The sequence below is a fragment of the Schistocerca americana genome, chromosome 8 (genome assembly GCF_021461395.2).
Source record: "Schistocerca americana isolate TAMUIC-IGC-003095 chromosome 8, iqSchAmer2.1, whole genome shotgun sequence".
In the NCBI taxonomy this organism is placed as follows: Eukaryota; Metazoa; Arthropoda; class Insecta; order Orthoptera; family Acrididae; genus Schistocerca; species Schistocerca americana.
The window spans coordinates 290,891,480-290,914,077 of NC_060126.1; the positions used below are offsets into that span (position 1 = coordinate 290,891,480).

General features: G+C 40.3%; 1 protein-coding gene across 1 annotated transcript in view; it reads right to left on the bottom strand.

Annotated features, from left to right (window-relative positions):
• The window catches only part of LOC124544678 (rabankyrin-5-like), a 426,179-nt gene that overhangs the window by 106,836 nt on the left and 296,745 nt on the right, over positions 1-22,598 (bottom strand). The window contains exons 9-11 of the mRNA XM_047123303.1: positions 13,213-13,405; positions 5,777-5,890; positions 5,471-5,687 (exon numbers count right to left, since the gene is read on the bottom strand). Of these exons, the coding sequence (XP_046979259.1) occupies positions 5,471-5,687; positions 5,777-5,890; positions 13,213-13,405 (524 nt within the window). The remainder of the gene's footprint in view (positions 1-5,470; positions 5,688-5,776; positions 5,891-13,212; positions 13,406-22,598) is intronic.

Sequence of the window (22,598 nt, forward strand, 5' to 3'; positions counted from 1 at the left end):
GTGCAATAGTTCTTGCATTTATCTACTTTTGGCATATATGGGATTTTGTGAATGATATTCTTCTAGTGGTGTCAGCCCAATCTCATAGATCCTACACACTAACATAAATGGTTGTTTATGTTGCCATTTCATCTAATTATTACATAAACTCTTAATGAATGTGATCTATACCTTCCACCTTAGTAGATCACTGATCTCCCAATACTCTTTCAAACTCTGACTGTAATACTGGATCCTCTGTGCCTTCCCAACTGATGACCAGTTTGATTCTATAATGTCAGTAGAAAGGTCCTCCCCCTTGTAGAGACCCTCAGCATACTATTTACACCTATTCACTCTATCATATGTGTTTAACAGTGAAATTTCTTTCACACTCTTAATGTTGATATCCTTGCATTTAATTTTACCAAAAGTTATTTTGTCTTTCCTGAGCACCAAATCTGTCAACCATTCACATTTTTCCTGCATCCATTTGACTTCCTATTGAATTCATTTCTAAGTGACTTATACTATAGTATTCCTTCCTTTTCCAGTACACGTTATATTTTCTTCTTTCACCAACCAATTTAATCCTCGAGCAAGTGAGCTGTTGTTCATAACATGAGTGGGTGTGTGGCACACTTTGAACACATGTAAAGAATAGCAGTCTTTATGTTACCAAGGTAAACAAGTATGAGCAAAATCACAGTTTACACTTAGTTTAATTAAACAATGATCGAAAAAACTTACATTATATATGCTAAATCATTATTTAACTAAACAATAATTAAATAAACTTTTCAATATATCACTTTGTTGTTGCATACAAGTTTTAACCCCACACAGTAACGACTCACTCAAAACGTTAAAGAGGGAAGCTCGATCAGATCCGTGCCAGCTGTTTATTTAATTACCAGTTATTTTGTAGATAACTACCTCATTGTGGGATTGTGATGCCAGCTCAGAGGCTGGATCATTTTCTTGCACAGATCATAAACTTTTTCTCACATAGCTCACTTTTTACTTTATACTACTGCTTCTCACATGACAACACAAATTACTACTGTAACTGCCATCTGCTTCATGTCTGCTGTGCAGCGAGCTACCTTAATTTAAGTATTAACTGTATTTTTCTTACTTGTCACTTCTTCTTCCGTGTGTATTTGCTTTTAGGAAGCTTTAATTGTCGGGTGCTATTAATAGTGTTCCATAGATTTCGTGTTTGTTTTGAATACAGTCCGAGAGAGTCCCTTTAGTCAGCCATAGTGCCAGTAGAGTCAGTGTCGTCGTAACTGCAGTCTGCTTCACGTCTGCTGTGCAGCGAGCTACCTTAATTTAAGTATTAACTGTATTTTTCTTACCTGTCACTTCTTCTTCCGTGTGTATTTGCTTTTAGGAAGCTTTAATTGTCGAGTGCTATTAATAGTTCCATAGATTTCATGTTTGTTTTGAATACAGTCAGAGAGAGTCCCTTTAGTCAACCATAGTGCCAGTAGTGCTAGTGTTTGTTTTCAATACAGTCCAGAGACAGGTAGTGCTATTTTCATTGTTTTCTACAAGAAGTGCCTAGCAACCACAGTTTAGTGAATAAACAGCCGCCTTTAGTGAATTAGCAGTCTAGTTAAAGGTTGATTAATTCTCTTCAGTAAATTGATTCCTTAGGATGGATAGGATGTGTGACTGCTGCGTACGGACGCAGGAGGAGCTGGCCATTGTTCGCGAACAGCTGAGCGTGTTGATGGCCGCGGTCAGCCGTCTTCAGGCTGCTGCCTTGAAGTGTAGCGGCAGTGGGGAGTCTGGTGTGTCGCAAGGTACACCCCAGGTGTTACATGCTTCACCCACTGTCCCTGCTGTGTACTGGACGCAGTTGGGCCACCCTCTCCCCAAGGGGAGTGGCGGGTTCAGCGGCGTTCGCGGCGCCTCGCTCGCGGGGTGAAATCAGAGCTAACTATTTGTAGTATCGTTCCCAGAACCGATCGCGGTCCTCTGGTTTGGAGCCGAGTGGAAGGCTTAAACCAGACGCTCAGACGATTCTGCGGAGATCTGGGGTGCAAATTTCTCGACCTCCGCTATCGGGTGGAGAAATGTAGGGTCCCCCTGAATAGGTCAGGCATGCACTACACGCCGGAAGCGGCTACAAGGGTAGCAGAGTACATGTGGAGTGCACATGGGGGTTTTTTAGGTTAGAGAATCCCCTCCCTAGGCCCGACAAGACACCTCCTGAGACGCAGCAAGGTAGGAGTAGGCAAAATGCAACAGGGAATAACAATATTAATGTGCTAATAGTAAACTGCAGGAGCGTCTACAGAAAGGTCCCAGAACTGCTCTCATTAATAAACGGTCACACTGCTCATATAGTACTAGGGACAGAAAGCTGGCTGGAACCATACGTAAATAGTAATGAAATCCTAAACTCAGATTGGAATGTATACCGCAGAGACAGGCTGGACAGTGAAGGAGGAGGCGTGTTTATAGCGATAAGAAGTGCAAGAAATTTTGGTCTTATGTCAAAGCGGTAGGTGGATCAAAACAAAATGTCCAGACACTCTGTGTCCAAAATGGTACTGAAACAGAGGATGACAGACTAAAGGTCGAAATACTAAATGTCTTTTTCCAAAGTTGTTTCACAGAGGAAGATTGCACTGTAGTTCCTTCTCTAGATTGTCGCAGAGATGACAGAATGGTAGATATCGAAATAGACGACAGAGGGATAGAGAAACAATTAAAAACGCTCAAAAGAGGAAAGGCCTCTGGACCTGATGGGATACCAGTTCAATTTTACACAGAGTACGCGAAGGAACTTGCCCCCCTTCTTGCAGCGGTGTACCGTAGGTCTCTAGAAGGGCGTAGCGTTCCAAAGGATTGGAGAAGGGCACAGGTCATCCCTGTTTTCAAGACGGGACGTCGAGCAGATGTGCAGAACTATAGACCTATATCTTTAACGTCTATCAGTTGTAGAATTTTGGAACACGTATTGTGTTCGAGTATAATGACTTTTCTGGAGACTAGAAATCTACTCTGTAGGAATCAGCATGGGTTTCAAAAAAGACGGTCATGTGAAACCCAGCTCGCGCTATTCGTCCACGAGACTCAGAGGGCGATAGACATGGGTTCACAGGTAGATGCCGTGTTTCCTGACTTCCACAAGGCGTTCGATACAGTTCCCCACAGTCGTTTAATGAACAAAGTAAGAGCATATGGACTATCAGACCAATTGTGTGATTGGATTGAAGAGTTCCTAGATAACAGGACGCAGCATGTCATTCTCAATGGAGAGAAGTCTTCCGAAGTAAGAGTGATTTCAGGTGTGTCGCTGGGGAGTGTCATAGGACCGTTGCTATTCACAATATACATAAATGACCTTGTGGATGACATCGGAAGTTCACTGAGGCTTTTTGCAGATGATGCTGTGGTGTATCGAGAGGTTGTAACAATGGAAAATTGTATTGAAATGCAGGAGGATCTGCAGCGAATTGACGCATGGTGCAGGGAATGGCAATTGAATCTCAATGTAGACAAGTGTAATGTGCTGCAAATACACAGAAAGATAGATCCTTTATCATTTAGCTACAAAATAGCAGGTAAGCAACTGGAAGCAGTTAATACCATAAATTATCTGGGAGTACGCATTAGGAGTGATTTAAAATGGAATGATCATATAATGTTGATCGTCGGTAAAGCAGATGCCAGACTGAGATTCATTGGAAGAATCCTAAGGAAATGCAATCCGAAAACAAAGGAAGTAGGTTACAGTACGCTTGCTCGCCCACTGCTTGAATACTGCTCAGCAGTGTGGGATCCGTACCAGATAGGGTTGATAGAAGATATAGAGAAGATCCAACGGAGAGCAGCGCGCTTCGTAACAGGATCATTTAGTAATCGCGAAAGCGTTACGGAGATGATAGATAAACTCCAGTGGAAGACTCTGCAGGAGAGACGCTCAGTAGCTCGGTACGGGCTTTTGTCAAAGTTTCGAGAACATACCTTCACCGAAGAGTCAAGCAGTATATTGCTCCCTCCTATGTATATCTCGCGAAGAGACCATGAGGATAAAATCAGAGAGATTAGAGCCCACACAGAGGCATACCGACAATCCTTCTTTCCACGAACAATACGAGACTGGAATAGAAGGGAGAACCGATAGAGGTACTCTAGGTACACTCCGCTACACACCGTCAGGTGGCTTGCGGAGTATGGATGTAGATGTAGATGTAGATGTAGATGTGTTACCTGAAGCAATAATGAAGGAATAGGTGCCGGTTCACAATTTTAAAATAACAATAGAACAGAATGAGACAATGTTACTTGTGATTGGTGTACTTTATACATGGACATATTCACTCAAGGGTTAAGTATTCCTTCTGTCACCCAAGACTTATTCAAAGTTACCTTTGTTAATCCACATTTATTGATTCAACTTTGGTGATAGCCCTTTCTAGGGACGTCCATTTCTCTTCAATTAACCTGCCTGCTGTGGTATTCATTGTCACCATACCTTCCAAAAACTATCATCATTGCTACTAACTGGCCATAAAGGAGTGGTACAGAGTACAATTGTGAAATTGTAATTACCAAGACTCCAATTACCTTGCCCCCCCCCTCCACCACACACACACACACACACACACACACACACACACACACACACAGAGAGAGAGAGAGAGAGAGAGAGAGAGAGAGAGAGAGAGAGAGAGAGAGAGAACCCCCCCCCCCCCTCCCATCCCCCCCCCCCCCCCCTGCCTATCTGCTTTTCAAGGCACTGTGCCTTAAATGATGAAAAATAATTTTGCAAGTGGTCTTGCCCTGTTAGCACACAACTCAAGTAACTTAAAAACTGAAAATAAAGCCAAACCATCATCATGAAGTGTATGGTAAATAGTTAGCAATAACCTATGCACGGATGAGACTATCCATGAGGAATACTTTTAAATAGTGCAATTAAGAGAAATATTTTTATCCAAAGAAGTTCATAACTAAGTTCATCTATGCAAATGGGAAAATTGCTTGTGATTTGTTTCATTTGGTGCAATTGTGCTGAAGCTTCACGGATAAAACGAATAGTAAAAAGGAAGCAGTTTTTTCAGTCATTCGAGGTAATGCAGCCGAATAATACTTGAGACATCACAGACTGAAAGAGATACTTTAAGTAGGTGAAGAGAGATTGCTGTTACTAACAATTCCGCATCAAGAAGATAATGTGGGGCTGATCGCATACAGTGTCATTGAAAATTGTTTATTACCTTGCTTGAAGCAACCACTGATAGAAGACAAACTGCTAAGAGTAATAAGTGAAAGTACTGTTAGAAACTAACTTTTGAACTCCAAGATTTCTAACCTGTAAGTTGAGCAATTTTATATAAATTTTCAAGCTATCTCAATTCAAGTTTTCTCTGCTGTTGAATTACCAGCATGTGTAATATAACAACTATTTTCATCTCTAAGACACATAACATTAATAACCTGTAGAATTCATAAACTGAAGAAATATTACCTTTGAAGTCTATAATAGATTGAATTGATTCTTCCTGCTGCTCCATTATCGCAATATGCAAGGGAGTCTGCTTGTATGCCATCTCTACTTTATCATCGTTCCCTCCTCCTTCTGTGAGCCTTAATGTCTGCAAGTTGGGATTAGCTCCACAGCGAAGTAACTTGCCAACAAGTTTGCTAAGGCCCCTTGCACATGCAACATGCAGAGGACTCTCACCCTGTAACAATGTTTAGACTGTCAACAAAGTCGCCATCATCGACATAGCATCTATTTGTATCTGGTATAAAATGTAATCTATTGCCTGACCTTTCTGTTGACATGATTGCTGTAGGCCGAATGAGTGCACAGGAATAGTCCAGCTTCTTCTATACCTTCACGAGCCACAAGGTGTAGAAGTGAGTCTGCAGATGATGTGTAGATCTAGGCAAATATGTGAAATATACTACAGTGAAGACAACACGATTTTAAAATTACTTCTGAATTACCTAAGTACTGATTCAATTATGTACAGTTAAAAAAAAGAAACAGCTCAATGATCGCTTTTTTGTTTCCAACATCACATCTGACTATGCACCAAAACTCTTCAACTATGAATATGATAAATTTCATTGAAAGAAACACTAACATTCTTCTAATGGAATCTTGAACTTGATGGATATTACTGTGATTAACTTTAATAGCCTGGGAATAGATAATTAGTAGCTCAGTTACCTGTCCACACATACATTACACCTCTACAGCCATCCCAAAACCCCACCTTTGATTTGTTCCTGTTGTCACCTAAATGCAATGCGAGATTTGATAAAGTAACAGGAATTTTTGTTTTACTTACAGAATCTTTATTTATTCATCAACATCTACTCTATCCCCTTCAGAGTAATCTCCCTCAGCTATAATACACATGTGCCAGCACTTTTTCCAATTTTGGAAGCTTTTCCAGAACTCACTTTTTGTTATGGTGTTCAGCTCCTTCAGTGATTCTGTTTTTATCTCATCAACAGTGGCAAAATTATGTCTATCCATGGTTCTCTTCTGTGTCAAGAATGAAAAGAAGTTGCAGTGGGTTATGTCCAGTGAATATGGTGGATGAGGCAACGTAATAGTTTTGTATTTTGCCAAAAAAATCATGAAGCATGGAGGTGTGAGTGGGAGCATTATCATGATGTAATTTTCACTAGTGGTTTGCTACAATTCTGGTCATTTTCTTTAGATTGCTACATGCGAACAGCATGTAACTCCCAGACAGTATTGCTTATTGACCATACAACCATAAGGTAGGAACTCATGATGCTTTATCCCATTGTAATCAAAGACAACAGTGAGAAAAATCTTCACATGTGACAGAATTAGTCAAATTTTCTTTTTGGTCTTGGCTCTTCAGGCAGTTTGCATTGAGACAAATGGACCTTAGTTTAGATTTCGTACCTGTATGACCATGTTTCATCACTTGTTATAATCTTCTTTAGTGGTTCTGGATCACTGTTGATTCCATTCAGCAGTTCCTGAGCGATTTGTATGTGACATCCCGCCACACACCGTCAGGTAGCTTGCGGAGTATGGATGTAGATGTAGATGACATCATTTTTTGTCAAAATTCGATAGTTTCAGAATGAACGTTGCTGCAACACGTCTCTTACCCAAAACACCCCCAAAAAATTATTCTGCATGAACCAAAGACTATGCCGACATTATCAGCAATCCCACTGATGCTGATTAGGCGATGTTCCAGAACCATTTTCTTTTACGTCTTCCACACTCTCATCAGTGACTGATGTGCTAGGGTGTCCAGAGCAGTCATGGTCTTCAGTGTTTTCTCTACCCTCTTTGAAATGTTTATGCCTCTCATGAACTCTTATCTTGCAGTAATTTTTCCAAAAGTCACAGTCATAATTTCAAATGCAGTGCTGCACCTTATTCCATTTTTCAAGTAAAATTTAATGAAAATTTTTAATACATCTTTTTCGAAAGTAAAAATTTGTCGAGCACTCGAAGACTTGTATAACCTTTTCGACTGCCAACAGTAAATTAAATACAGGGTGTTTCAGAAAGGACTTTACAACTTTAAAAAATCATATAGATATATTGGAAGAAGATATAGAGCTGGGTTTAATGTTATTTTGCAAGGAAACCGATCAAGTTTTTTTTTACCTTAAACTAAAGATGTTGTATGCTGCTTCTGTTGGTTATCCTGCATACATACCACTGTACGCCAATTTCTACCCAAACTCACTGTAGCATCGCAGGTGTAACTTGATCAGTGATGGCATAAATTCTTGCTCCAAGTTCAGGTAGCGAAGCCAGCACAGGTTGTACAAACACAATATCCTTGATGAACACCCCAAAAAAAAAAAGAGTGGTGTCAGCTCTGGGGAACGTGTTTTCCATGCAATTGGCATATCATGGCCAATTCATTGACCTGGAAAGCGTTTCCTCAGAAAATGCCAGATGTCAGCCAGGTAGTGGTGTGGTGCACCATCTTGCATGAAGTAAACATTTTGTTCTTTGTGATCCTCATCTGACAGGATATCAAAAAACATTGTAACATTTCCAGGTACATTATCCCATTGGTGGTTCTCACTTGAGAAAAAGGGGGCCCACACACTTTGCTCTTGCTCAATGCACAAAAAAAAAAAAAAAAAAACATTCAGTTTGGGGCTATCATGAACATGTTGCAATGTTTAATGTAAATTTTCACTGCCCCAAATCCTACAGTTGTGTGTGTTAACCTTGCCAGTTAAATGGAAAGTTGATTTGTCAGAAAAGATGATTTTGTCCAATAAATGTTCATCCTCATGTATTCGATTTAACATATCCGCAAAGAAGTTCTTACGACCAATTTTATCTGTGTCTTTTATTGCTTGTGTGATTGTCAGTCTGTACCGTTTCAAATGGAAATGGTTTCTCAACAGATTTGCAGTTCGCAAGATTCACACCAGGTCAATTTTGTAGGGCTGTTGACAAAATTTGTCTCACTCGCTCAATGTCGTCATCAGATGTACTTGGACGACCTTATGATTTCCCATGTCTTACCGAGCAACCTGTTTCTACAAAACATGTATGCCACTCATAAATTGTAGGCCTGCTAGGAGGACCTTTAGCATGCTTGGTATGGAAATTATGCTGAACTGTTGCCACAGGGTTTGATTCATCAAACCAAAACACACAGCTAACAAGCTTGGGTCCAGTGTAGACAGCCATCATTAAAGCAACTGCCACTAGCACTCCTTACAGTGCGATTCGGCACTAGTGAACTACATGAGGCAAAACTTGATGTATTTGCCTACAAATTGACACTGCAGTCACCTCTGTAGGTACTATGAATTAAGTTCTATGAATTTTCATAGCTACAAAGTCCTTTTTGAAACACCCTTTTTACATAACAGCTGAAAATGCAAACATGTGTCAGGAACATGTGTACCAACAATATAAAAAAATTGAAAATCTGATTTATAAAGCCTGTGAAATTAAAAAATTCCTATTACTTTTTAATCACACGTTGCACTTATATGCCTAGTTCATAGCGAATAAAAAGTGAACATGAACTATTTTAAGTGTATGCTGTGCAAGTCAAATTTTATTGGAGAAATTGTTATTATTTCACCCAGCATTTCTACTCTAGAATCTCATGTGGCAACTTTATGTAAAATAAGGAAATTTGTGCAAAAAATCCACGACTGGGAAAACAATAAGCAGTTCTCATTTCATACAATACCAATGCTGTCAAACTTCAAAGATTCCCCAAAGTATTTTGAGAGTGATTACTCACAGAAAATGTTTCAAAAACAATTTCTTGTCAGTATTTTTATTTTTATGAATACACCATGGGCACCTCAGTATTGTTTGAAAGTAGAGTTTGTTGTATTTCCCAAAAAAACATTTTCTAATGTTTGGAGACATTTCAGTATCATTATAGGAATGCGAAGTTAATAATACACTAGCAAACTCCTGGAGCAAAGGCCCCACTTGAGAAATTTCATTTACAAATTATCCAGATTGAAACCATATATGGACATAATCACAGGCTGCCAAAAGAAAGGAGAGACTGTCATTGGTAGTAACTTCAGTTTCTTGCATAGACTCCTCTGTCAACAATGTAGTGCTGCAATTACGCAGAGAAATGATCTTGGAGATGTGGTATGTCTTATTGCAAGAAAGTATTCTTCTACAAGTTTTCGAAATTTATGAAGGGTGTTTAGTGTTGATGGACATCAGATTAGACATCATCCCATCATATCACATGTCTGGTCAATAATGAACAGTTCTCACTATCATGTTGGCCAGATAACCAGACGCATGTCTTTGAGAGAGCAGTGATTAGTGTCAGAACTGTGTCACTGAGCATCAACTGCAAGTGCAATACAAATGGTAACAGATGGGATGACTGATGTTCTGCATGTACACTGGGATGTTCAGTGTTGCCTAAAATGATCTGATCTTTATGTTCTGTGCAGGGTGTAGTATTCTACATCATGAGGCTCCTTGTTGGACCAATATATTGCTGTCCGACACACTCCTAGTTGTGATGGTACTTGCAAACAGCCATATGAAGGCAGAATTTTCTTTTCACGACTGAACATAATGTTGCTCCACCTGAAGCAAAGCAAGCACTCTATCGTTCATGAGATCCAGAGGTGAGTGAGTGTGCTGGGACTTACCCCAGTTCACTGCCAGCAGCGCCAAGTCACATGAACGCGTCCACGCATAGCGCACAAGTATTGAACCACAATTAAGTATAAAATTAAAAGTCAAAATTTATGTTTAAAACTTTTTTAAAATATATTTCGGTATAGTAATGTTTCAAATATCAAGTCTTTATGTACCTAGACTTGACAGTTTCCGAAAAATGCTGTTTTAAGAGGAAAATGGAAAGTGCTAAATAATACAGCTAGAAAGCCAGAATATGCCTTTAGAGCTCATAAATAAGTGGTGCAAGTTTCAAAACAAAAGAGCGATAATTACGACCGGAATCCATGTTTTTAGAAAAACTGGAGGGTGCTAAATAATGGACTTACAAATGTAAAAATTTAGTTTATGCTTCAGTTCACCCTAAAAATAATAACTGAGACACACATTAAGCTTACTCTTATAGTTTTTAAGTAATAAGTGAAAACAAATTTTGTAGCTAAAATATACCAAATTGTAGTAGATTAAGTACCTGTAATTTTAGTGATAGAAAATGTGGTTAAAGCAGCTGATAAAACATACCAAATAATAGAGCAAATATCATTCAAAACAAGTTCTAGTAAAGGTATGGTACAGAGGTAACGATCTACCGTTAGTTCCACTATAAAAATTCTAGAGGGCTAATTTTTTATTCAAGCGAGCTGAAACTTTTTATGTGCTTTCAAACAACTTACCTGAATACAAATAAAAATTAAGAAGATTCTAAATTAATTCATAACTATGTTATTGAAGATTATGTGCCCAAGAAAGCAGTCATTCTGAGGCTGCTGCCGTGTGTCAGGCAGTAGACAACAGATGTTTGCCTTGAGATGACTGGGTGTTTGTGCTGTCTTCATCATTTCATCATCATTCATCCAAGTGGTGAGAACGGACTGAGCAAAGGTTGGGAATTTGTACAGGCACCGATAACCGCGCAGTTGAGCGCCCCACAAACCAATCATCATCATCATCATCATCATCATCATCATATAAGATGTTGCCTCGGCTGTCCGCTGCGGCACCTATATAAATACAGCCCGAGAGGCAGTAGGAAGGTTCACTTTGCACTCAGCCACTGTAAGATCCATGTCTGTTAAATGTCAGATCCCGCTCTGCCTCAGATGACGTCAGAGCCAGACTGTGACAAATCGCATATTTGCGGTAAAAATGGATAATGAACTCGCGAGGACGGTACACCATCCTGGATTGCTTAAAATTCACCAAAGTAACTGTTAGCGTGCTGTCCATGATAATTAAACTCGATGGGCAAGTGGTGACTATTATTTCCACTCTTATGGCGAGCATTAATTTTGAACTGTATGTTGAACACTCATTTGAGAATTAGTCAGGGCAAAAGACAGTCTGGTAAGAACATACCATAGAGGTTGCCTCTGAACTGCTAGTTGTGCTATTTATGATAGAAAGATTTACTTTCTATTGAACATAGTGAATTTCAAAGTAGTGTATGTGATAAACTTTACTCAATATATGTATTAACTACAACTTTATACTTTCATTTAAAATCATAGTCCTGATCCTGCTAAGTAGGACAATAGAAACTTTTCTTTCAATGGGCTGCACCAGAATGTGGCCATGCAGACTAGAAACTGAGGGCAGTAGGTTTCCCTTCGCTTTCTGGCTGACCACAAGACTAGTTGCCAGGCTCGCGTGAATAAGATGGTGTAGTACAACTACCAACATTACAGATGTTGGACTATAACATTATAATTATTAACATGCCGTCCCACACACTCACCCCTCCTGCTGTTTTTACAGTAAATTGGATGGCAGTGACGAGCTAAGGTAGGCTTGCTCATTAGCAAATATTCTTCATGGTTTTAAATTATACTCTGGGTACAACAACTCATTTCTGTTTTATCTGGTAACTGATCAGTAATGGCTGTTTATGCAATGTGGCAACACAAGCTGCTGTCCTCTGGTACTAGGACATCAATAATCTGCATCTTTCATGACTTCCAGAACTGATACACAGCTGACACTTAGAATCCAAAATATTGGGAATTTTCTTGAAAAGAACAATGAAGCCTCCCACAGGTTCACAAAAGAGTTCCATAGAAATTACATCTTCATTAAATATCGAGCTTGTTGACACCATCCCAGCCAAGGAGACAAGAGTGCAAGGCTCAAAACAACAAAGTGCTGATTCAAAAAGTCAGTTGTTACGGACTCACCATTATCACATTCATTTCATGATTTGGATACCATTACCAGAATGGCACTTAGTATCATTGTCTTTACTGCCACTTATAAGTGGCTTGTTCAGACAGTGCTTGATCAGTAAAAATAGAGGTTCCAGTACTGTGACCTTCCATAGAGCTTTTTTAAATTTAGACTTCTTAAAACGTTTATGGCTTTTCTGAGCATTTTAAAAGTGGGAATACAAAATCTGTTTTACACAGCTTCAAGCACAGCAAAAGTTCAATCACATCACATCTCAAAATCTGTTGCTCTGATTTCATCATCAGAGGTACCGCTGTGGCGTACTGGTGCTTACTGTAGCAAATCAAACACTGGACACAAATATGATGTTTGTACATAACATATACATTTGAAACATATATTTCTCATTTCACACTAGCATACTACATGATTTTTGTTAGTAGAGGCCTTTGCTAGAGCTGTTTATCTGACATGGAAATCTCTTCAGGTTTCCTGCTGGATCCCAAAATCAATTCAGTTCAATATTTCAGTGATCCAACTGTTTGCCATCTTATCTGACTACATGTTTCTAGTAGAAGACGAATAACAAATATTAATATTAATCATTCCAGCTTTGCTGAAAAGCCAACTGTAGAAACTGGAAAGTCGAAGCTGATTTCCATAACAAAGGATCAGTAACAATCTACCTAACCAATTTCGAGGAAGCTCATTTTAAATGCAATGATTGAAATTTCTTGCATGAAACCAATGAAAATATGTGTGAAATACAATTGTGAAAAGTGGCACTTCTTTAAAGACTATACTGCCTCAACTGCAAGCACAGGAAAAAAAGAGTATAATGAATTTACTTGTACCATAAATTTGTACCACGATAAGCAGGCATTAATGAATTTACTTACTGGGTTTGGTGAAGCTCCTGCATTAATAAGTCTAGCAGCAAAACTCTTGTCATTGTATGGAGGTCCAACAAGCAGTGCAAACCACAATGGGGTGTGCCCTTCCTCAGTGCGCAGATTGAGATCTGCGTCAGACTCCAGAAGAAGTGAGAACATAGGTTCATTGCACGCCATGACACTTAAATGTACTGCAGTGCTGCAACAAAATGTCAGTCTACAGCATGCACACAGCAATGGATACAAAATAATAAATTTTAAAGCAGATACAAGTTGCTGCACACACACAGTGTCTTTGCATTTCTGCTTTTAACTTCCCACAAAAGACAAAGGAATATAAACTGCACATTAACAAAGACTAAGATACGCACATTTATAAGAGCAAAAACAACAGCCCCAAAATACCACATCTGCTGATATATATCCAATAATGAAATGGAGCAAGGGAGATGGTACGGCATGGATGGGGGGAGGGAGAGAGGGGGGGAGGGAGGAGGGAGGTAGAGTGGGGGGAGGGAGGAGGCAGGTAGAGTGGGGGGAGGGAGGGGGGAGAGAGAGAGGGGGAGGGAGGGGGGAGAGAGAGAGGGGGAGAGAGAGGGGGAGGGAGGGGGGAGAGAGAGAGGGGGAGAGAGGGGGGGAGAGAGGGAGAGAGCGAGAGAGAGAGAGAGAGAGAGAGAGAGAGAGAGAGAGAGAGAGAGAGAGAGAGAGAGCTACTGATGAATTTCTACTTAAAAACTGGTAGCCAGTAAAGCAGAAAATGTAGTTGCATGAATGAGACTAAGAATAATAGTGTTTTCAGTTTACATTAATGTTAACACTAATCATGGATGGATATCCTGTAAATTGATTCATTTCACATCATTTTGATAAAAAAATCATACAGATAATCTATGGAACATTCAAATAACTAACTAATTAACTATTTTACACAAAATGGTATTATCGCTCATTTTCATCACATTTTCTCTCACTAGAATCACTGTTATATTGTACAGAAAATTGTTTAACATCACTAGTGCTTTACTCAGCCCTCCACAGTAAAAAGTATTGCCCTGTTAGCTAACAGTCAAGTGATGCACAAGGAGATTTAAGGAAATCTATAAAATGCAAACTTGTGTAAAGATCAGCGATTTGAGGAGAGAAAGCAAGTTTTAAATCTTGAAAGTCCTTAACAAAATGTGTATTATTTCAAAAGACCAGTTGCTCTGTTTCTGTAATTACAAAATTTTGTTGTGGCCATTCATATTTTGTTAGTGCTCTCTAGTCTAATTTTGGAAGTGCGTTTTTTTTTTGCATGTGACCTTCCACAATCTTTTTGGATGTCCTGCACATGAATTCCTCACTGGTACAGATGTATCCTTGAAAAATTAAAAACTCTGAAGCAGAAAACTCATGACCCAACAAGCAGTTTGTGTAATAAAGGTGTACCTAGACAGCATACTGCACACTTATATAAACTGAATTTGACTGAAGTCCACAAGGTCACACATTTCTCCATTGTAACAATTCACTATCTTTGTTCTTGTCCAGTTGGTGAGGGGAGCTTTTATGAGACAGGAGCATTAATCTAATACACACACTCCCAACAACAAACAGTTTTCTGTTGTCATACGATTACTTTATTGGTCCGCTACTCCATCAAAGATCTGGCAGTGCTAATCCACCTCCCAAATAAGATGTTTGACTCATACAATGAAGTCCAGAAAGTAAAATCAACAATATTATGAAATGGATAGATTGCTACTCATTGTAAAGATACCACACTGACTTTGCAGACAGGTACAACAAAAAGCTGTTACACATTGAGCTTTTAGCCGAAGCTTTCTTCAAAAATAAAACAGACTCACATTCACATAAGCAGGCACATCTCACACACAGATGACCACAGTCTCCAGCAGTTCCAGCCAGAGAAGACTTTGGCCAAAAGTTCAATGTGCAGCATTCTTTTTATTCTGCCTATCTGCAACTCAACATGTCATCTTTATGGTGAGTAACAATCAATTCTTTTCATTACATTTGATTTATACAATTTTTTTCAGCTGAAGCTGGCTTAACCCTGTCAGGGCTATGGGCATATATGTATGCCCAGCAGATACAGCACAAAGACAGCTACAGGTGTACAAGTACGCCTGGCAGGTAGAACAGCCAGACATCTAGAGGCATTTATTTACTCCTAGAAGGCACGAGGACCTGATGGTTGGGCACGAGAGCGAGTACACGTGCACCACAGAATGGCGACTCACTACTGTCAACATTACTGCCAACACCATCATTCACTGCCATTATTTTTTATGTCAGAAAGTGCTACAGCTTTCACCTGCTTACGATTCCTTTCTGCTTACAAGTTGAACAAATAGATACAATTTTATCTCCTAATGAACACATGACATTTGACACAAACATACGTAATCTGAATGGCATGAATTATACTAATGAATGGAAGAATCAGATGTTACAAAAGACAAACAGTGTAGCAGAACAGCTCCAGTCTCTCAGCAACTGTTGTTGCCGCACTGAACAGAAAATGGTACACATAGCCGAGTAGCTGCATTTTATTTCCTAATATACAAAGTATACATGACACATACATGCCTAATGATAAAGGGAAAGAATTATTCTACACAAATCACTTATCAGATGTAAGAAGAGGCGAGCACTGCATCAAATTACATGCTGTTTCTCACTAACACTAGCTGCCTTGTAGAACAGAAGACTGTTTGAATTTTTGGTGTATTCACTAGGAACTGTTCACTTTAAATGTTTATAACTTGAAACGCGTTACAGGCATGTATATCGTTAGAGTAAATCTCAAGTTACAGAATTTTCCAATCACAAATATAAAAGTTCTTATTTTTCTAAACAAACTTCTTCTCAGCCCAGGCAAACTTATAAAAGGAAGCCTGGATTAGTGTTGAAGTTCTCTTTTGTGATTATCAAAACCTATGGGCACTATGACTGTATACTGTGATACTGATTTTATAAAGAACATTGATGAAGAGTGGTTCTATGTTTGCTGGAGCATGTAATTAGCTGACACCGGACACAGACTGCAGAGGTTATAGGGCTGAGTCAGCCGCCCACCAGTGAGGTACACAATACTTTCGTTCCAGTCACCAAATAGGGCAGGCTGGATGCACGGCCTAGGAGCCACAAAAGGGTTACCTATTAGCCCCATTTTCAACCAGAGGCACTGTACCTTAAGGAATGGCACATAAGTATGGCACGTACCGAAATTTATCTAAGAAGGCAAAATTCTAAAAGTGCTATTTTTTATGTAACTTATTCAATGAGTTTGAAAACATGTGCCTCAAGTATTTATTTTGACAGCTCAAACAATTGAAAGTCATCCACTTGGTCCTTGTAAGATATATTATTTTGAATACAGATGCTGAAATTGTATCTTCAAATACACCCAGGGTAACCAATGACTTGTGATTTATGAGTAGGAAATATTCACAAAAAGTATTATATCCCAATAATGTTAGGGTGATAGTGAAAATAAAAATCTCAAATACAAAGAATCAGAATGATTGAGAAAACCACGTCTGATACAAACATATGTAACCAACAAAAAATGCCACTGTAACATTCCATGAAGTGAAGAATACAGAATAAATATTTTCACATTTGGTCACATTCACTTATGTGTTGCATTACTTCTATGCTTTCTACTTTTAATATTGAGTGGTGCAAATAAAGAATAGCCAAGTAGGCTGTACAGTTGAAGAGGAATGGACATCTCTGAAAAGGGCAATCACAGCAGTTGTAAAGAAGAACATAGGTACAAATACGATAACTGCAAGAAAGCCATGCGTAACAGAAGAAAAAATACTTCAGTTGATCAATGAAAGAAGAAAGTACAAAATGTTCAGGGAAAATCAGGAATACATAAATACAAGTCACTGAGGAATGAAATAAAATGGAAGTGCAAGGAAGCTAAGACGAAGTGGCTGCATGTAAAATGTGAAGAAATCTAAAAAGAAATGATTGTCAGATGGGCCAGTTCAGCGCATAGGAAACTCAAAACAACCTTTGGCGAAATTAAAAGCAAGGGTGGTAACATTAAGAGTGCAATAGGAATTCCACTGTTAACTGCAAAGGAGGTAGTGGATAGTTGGAATGAGTACACTGAAGGCTTCTATGAGAGGGAAGATTTGTTTGATGTGTTAGAAGACGAAACATAAGTCAATGTAGAAGAGATAGGGGACCCAAAATTAGAATCAGAATTTAAGAGAGCTTTCGAGGACTTAAGATCAAACAAGGCAGAATGGATAGATAACATTCTATCAGAACTTCCAAAATCATTGTGGGAAGTGGCAACAAAACTACTATTCACTTTAGTATACAGAATATATGAGACGGGCGACATACCATGTGGCTTTCAGAGAAATATCATCCACACGATTCTGAAGTTTGCAAGGGCCGACAGGTGTGAGAATTATCACACAATCAGCTTAACAGCTCATGCATCCAAACTGTTAGGTGATGATCAGTTTGGCTTTAGGAATGGTAAATGCACGAAGAGGCAATTCTCACATTGCGGTTGATAATGGAAGCAAGGCTAAAGAAAAATCAAGACAGTTCATAGAATTTGTCGACCTGTAAAATGTGTTTGACAATGTAAAATGGTGCAAGATGTTCAAAATTCTGAGAAAAAGAGGGGTAAGCTACAGGGAGAGATGAGTAATATACAATACGTACAGGAGGCAAAAGAGAATGATTAAGAGTAGGTGACCAAGAATGAAGTGGGTGGATTAAAAAAGGTGCAACACAGGGATGTAGTCTTTTGAACCTACTGTTCAATCTGTACATCAAAGAAGCAATTATGGAAATACAAGAAAGGTCCAGGAGTGGAACTAAAATTCAAAGTGAAAGTGAAGAAGAATTACACGATCTGTTGAATAGAATGAAGAGTATAATGAGTGCAGAATATGGATTGAGAGCAAATCAAAATAAGACGTAAGTAACGAGAAATATCAGAAACGAGAACAGTGAGAAATTTAACATCAGGACTGATGGTCACTAAGCAGATGAAGTTAAGGAATTCTGCTACCTGGGCAGCAAAATAACCAGTGATGGGTGGAGCAAGCACGACATCAAAAGCAGACTAGCCCTGGAAGGAAGAGCATTCCTGGCCAGGAGAAGTCTATAGTATCAAACAGAGGCCTTAATTTGAGGAAGAAATTTCCCAGACCGTACGTTTGGAGCACAGTATGGTAGTGAAACATGGATTTAAAGAAAACCGGAACAGACTAGAACTGAAGCATTTTAGATGTAGCACTGTAGACAAATGCTGGAAATTAGTGGACTGAGAAGGTGAGTAATGAGGAGGTTCTGTGCAGAATCAGAGGGGAAAGGAATATGTGGAAAACACTGACAAGGAGAAGGGACAGGATGATAAGACATCTGTTAAGACATCAGGGAATGACTTCTATGGTACTAGAGGGAACTATAGAGGGCAAAAATTGGAGAGGAAGACAGAAATTGAAATACATCCAGCAAATAACTGAGGACATAAGTTGCAAGTGCTACTGTGGGATGAAAATGTTGGGGCAGGAGAGGAATTCCTGGCAAGTCACATCAAACCAGTCAGAAAACTGATGACTCAAAATAAATGAATGAATAAATAAAATAAAGTTAAAAAATTAAAAATTTTTTTGCATTCGTGGGATGAATGTGGGAAACTTTCCAAAACCACCCTCTAATTGGCTGGTACAGCAGACATAACTCCATATGACTGAACTCTATGCCTACTGAACTCTACGCCTACATCTAGCATTGGGTTGCACCCCACAGTGCTTTAGAATCATTCAGTACCTGGGCAGGGCATGTTATGGGTCTTGAAAATTCACACTTTTCCCCCCTCTCTTCTACTGCAGAAAATGACATTACAGTATCTCTTTTGATTGATTTATTTACCTCCCATGATCAAGTATGACTGTACACACCTACAGCGTAACTTGGCCACATTTGTCAGAGTTCTCTACAGTAGTTTGGCCAGGTATAAACAGCAAGTCATTGTGGGTCCTCTTCGTTCACAGAAAACATAAATTACTGTTGTGATACGTTCGTGCAGCAAAGGGAGGTTGAAAATTCACACTTTTCCCCCCTCTCTTCTACTGCAGAAAATGACATTACAGTATCTCTTTTGATTGATTTATTTACCTCCCATGATCAAGTATGACTGTACACACCTACAGCGTAACTTGGCCACATTTGTCAGAGTTCTCTACAGTAGTTTGGCCAGGTATAAACAGCAAGTCATTGTGGGTCCTTTTCGTTCACAGAAAACATAAATTACTGTTGTGATACGTTCGTGCAGCAAAGGGAGGATATGCCCTTCGGGGAACCGTGGGGCTGGATGATTGACACATGTACTGGTGCCATGTTTATGTTATTCTGGGAACTTGCAGGATTTATATAAGGGTAGTACAAGGAAGTGGCAAAGCAACAATCGAAGACACCATTTTGGCAGTTTTCTGTACAGTTTCGCATCCATCACAACTTCAGAACAGCACCAAAATTGCAGCCACATAGAAGAGAAGGTGTAATTACCTGTGAATAGTATGACAACCAAACAAATCAAAGACATGACATCAAACTTCTAGTTCAGTGAAGTTACTGATAATCACTGCCTGAAATGTGGGAGAACTGCTTAATGAATGAGAGCCCTGTGCTTGATTCCATAAGCGGGTTAGTGCTCCCTCCACCACTCTTGGCCCCCCTTGCAGATGCTTATGCACATCAATAATGGGCATTGCCTAACTGTACACCACAGAACTTTCATTATTCAATGTAAAATTAAACAATGAAAAATATTATGAAAGGGATAGTTGCTACTCACCATATAACAGAGATACTGAATCGCAGATAGGCAGAACAAAAAGACTGTCAGGAAGTGAGCTTTCGGCCAACAAGGCCTTTGTTGAAAATGAATAATAGACAGACAGACAGACAGACAGACACACACACACACACACACACACACACACACACACACACACACGGCCACCATCTTTGGCAGCTGAAGCCAGACTGCGAGCAGCAGCACATGATGGGCCACCAGGTGGGTTGGGGTGACAAGGGGGAGGGATAGCGGGGTGGGAGTGGGGGACGAAAGTGCTGCTGGGGGAAGTGTGCAGGGATGAGATGGAGAGAGGGTAGGGTAGCTAGGTACAGTCAGAAGGTTAGATGGAGGGTGGGAGACAGAGGAAGGGGGTGGGGGTGGGGGGAAGCGGAAAACGAGAGAAGTAGGAAGACTGGGTGCGTTGGTGGAAGAGAGAGCATTGTACTGCTGGAATGCAAACAGGGAAGAGGCTAGATGGGTAAGGACAATAACTAACCAAGATCGAGGCCAGGAGGGCTAGGGGAACATAGGATATATTGCAGGGAGAGTTCCCACCTGTGCAATTCAGGTGGTGGTGGTGGTGGTGGTGGTGGTGGGAAGGATCCAGAGGGCACAGGCTGGGAAGCAGTCATCGAAATGAAGAACTGTTGGGTGGCATTCTCAGCAATAGGATGATCCAGTTATTTCTTGGTCATAATTTGTTGGTGGCTATTCACACAGACATACAGCTTGTTTGTTGTCATGCCCACATTGAACACAGCACAGTGGTAGCAGCTTAGCTTGTAGATCACATGACTGGATTTACAGGTAGCCTTGCCTTTAATGGGCTGGAGTAGGTGGTGGTGGGAGGATATATGGGACAGATGTACAGGGATATGAGCCATGAAGCAAGGAGTTGGGAGCAGGGGTTGTGTAGTGATGGACGAGGGTCTGTATAGGTTTGGTGGGCGGTGGAATACTACTGTGGAAGGGGTAGGAAGGATAGTGGGTAGGACATTTTTCTTTCCAGGACACAATGAGAGGTAGTCAAAACCCTGGAAGGTACCGAGTCACGAGGTGAATGCTCCTTTGTGGCAATATGGTGCGACTTTAGGAGGTGGTGGGTGACTGGAAAGATAAGGCATGGGAGATCTGTTCTTGCACAAGGATGGGAGAGTAATTACAGTCTGTGAAGGCCTCAATGAGACCCTCGGTATATTCTGAGAGGGGCCTCTTGTCACTACAGATGCAGCAGATCAAGTGGAGGTATTGCTGGTGATTGGTAGGTTTGATATGGATAGAGGTACTGATGTAGCCACCTTCAAAGTAGAGGTCAGCATTGAGAAAGTTTGCTTGTTGGGTAGTGCAGGACCAGGAGAAGCGAATGGGGGAGAATGTGTTGAGGTTCTGCAGGAATGTGGATAGCATGTCCTCAGCCTCGATCCAGCTCAGAAGAGGTCATCAGTGATTCTGAACCAAGTGAGGGGTTTGGATTCTGGGTAGTTAGAAAGGTCTCTAGATGGCTCATGAATAGGTTGGCACCCTGCAGGTGCACACAAACAGATCTGGGGTATGACTATGAGAACCTGCAAGGCACCATCCTATGGCAACCTATTCATGGGCCACCTAGATTAATCCATCCTAACCACTCAGCAGAATCCCAAACCTCTCACCTGGTTCATATTCACTGATGACGTCTTTGTGATCTGGATCGAGGCTGAGGACACACTATCCACATTCCTCCACAACCTCAACATCTTCTCCCCCATTCATTTCGCCTGGTCCCACTAAATCCAACAAGCCTTCCTTGATGTTGACTTTCACCTCAAAGGTGGCTATATCGATAGCTTTGTCCGTATCATACCTTCCAACCACCAGCAAATGCTTCGACTTCGACAGCACCCACCCATTCAATGCATCTTGGGTCTTAATAACTGCTTCAGCTGTATTTGGTCCATAATTATGTATCACTTCCAGGATCGTGGCACTAAAAGCCATATCTTCAGATGAATATATCATTAAAACATATGTTCACCTGAAGACGTGGCTTTTAGTGCCACAAAACTGATAGTGACACCATAATAAAGGACCAAATACAGCTGAAGCAGTTATTAATACCCAAGATGGATACTCATGTTGTGGTTGCCCCACCTACAAGGTTATCTGCCATTCCATACAGCCTTGCCACCCATGGCAATCGCATCTGTAGTGATGAGCAGTCCCTCTCTACATATACCGAGGGTCTCACTGAGGCCTTTACAGACGGTTATTAACATCCCAACCTTGTACAAAAACAGATATCCTGTGCCTTATCTTTCCAGCCACCGCCTCCCAAAGTCCTTCCATAAGGCCACAGAGGAGCATTCCCCTTGCAAATCAGTACCACCCAGGTATAGAGAAACTGAGTTACATTCTCCGCCATATTTCTGATTACTTCTCGTTGAGCCCTAAAATGAGAAGTGTCCTACCAACTATCCTCCCCACTCCTCCCATGGTGGTATTTTGCTGCCCACTGAAGCTACACAATATCCTTGTCCATTCCAACACAAACCCTGCTCCCAATCCC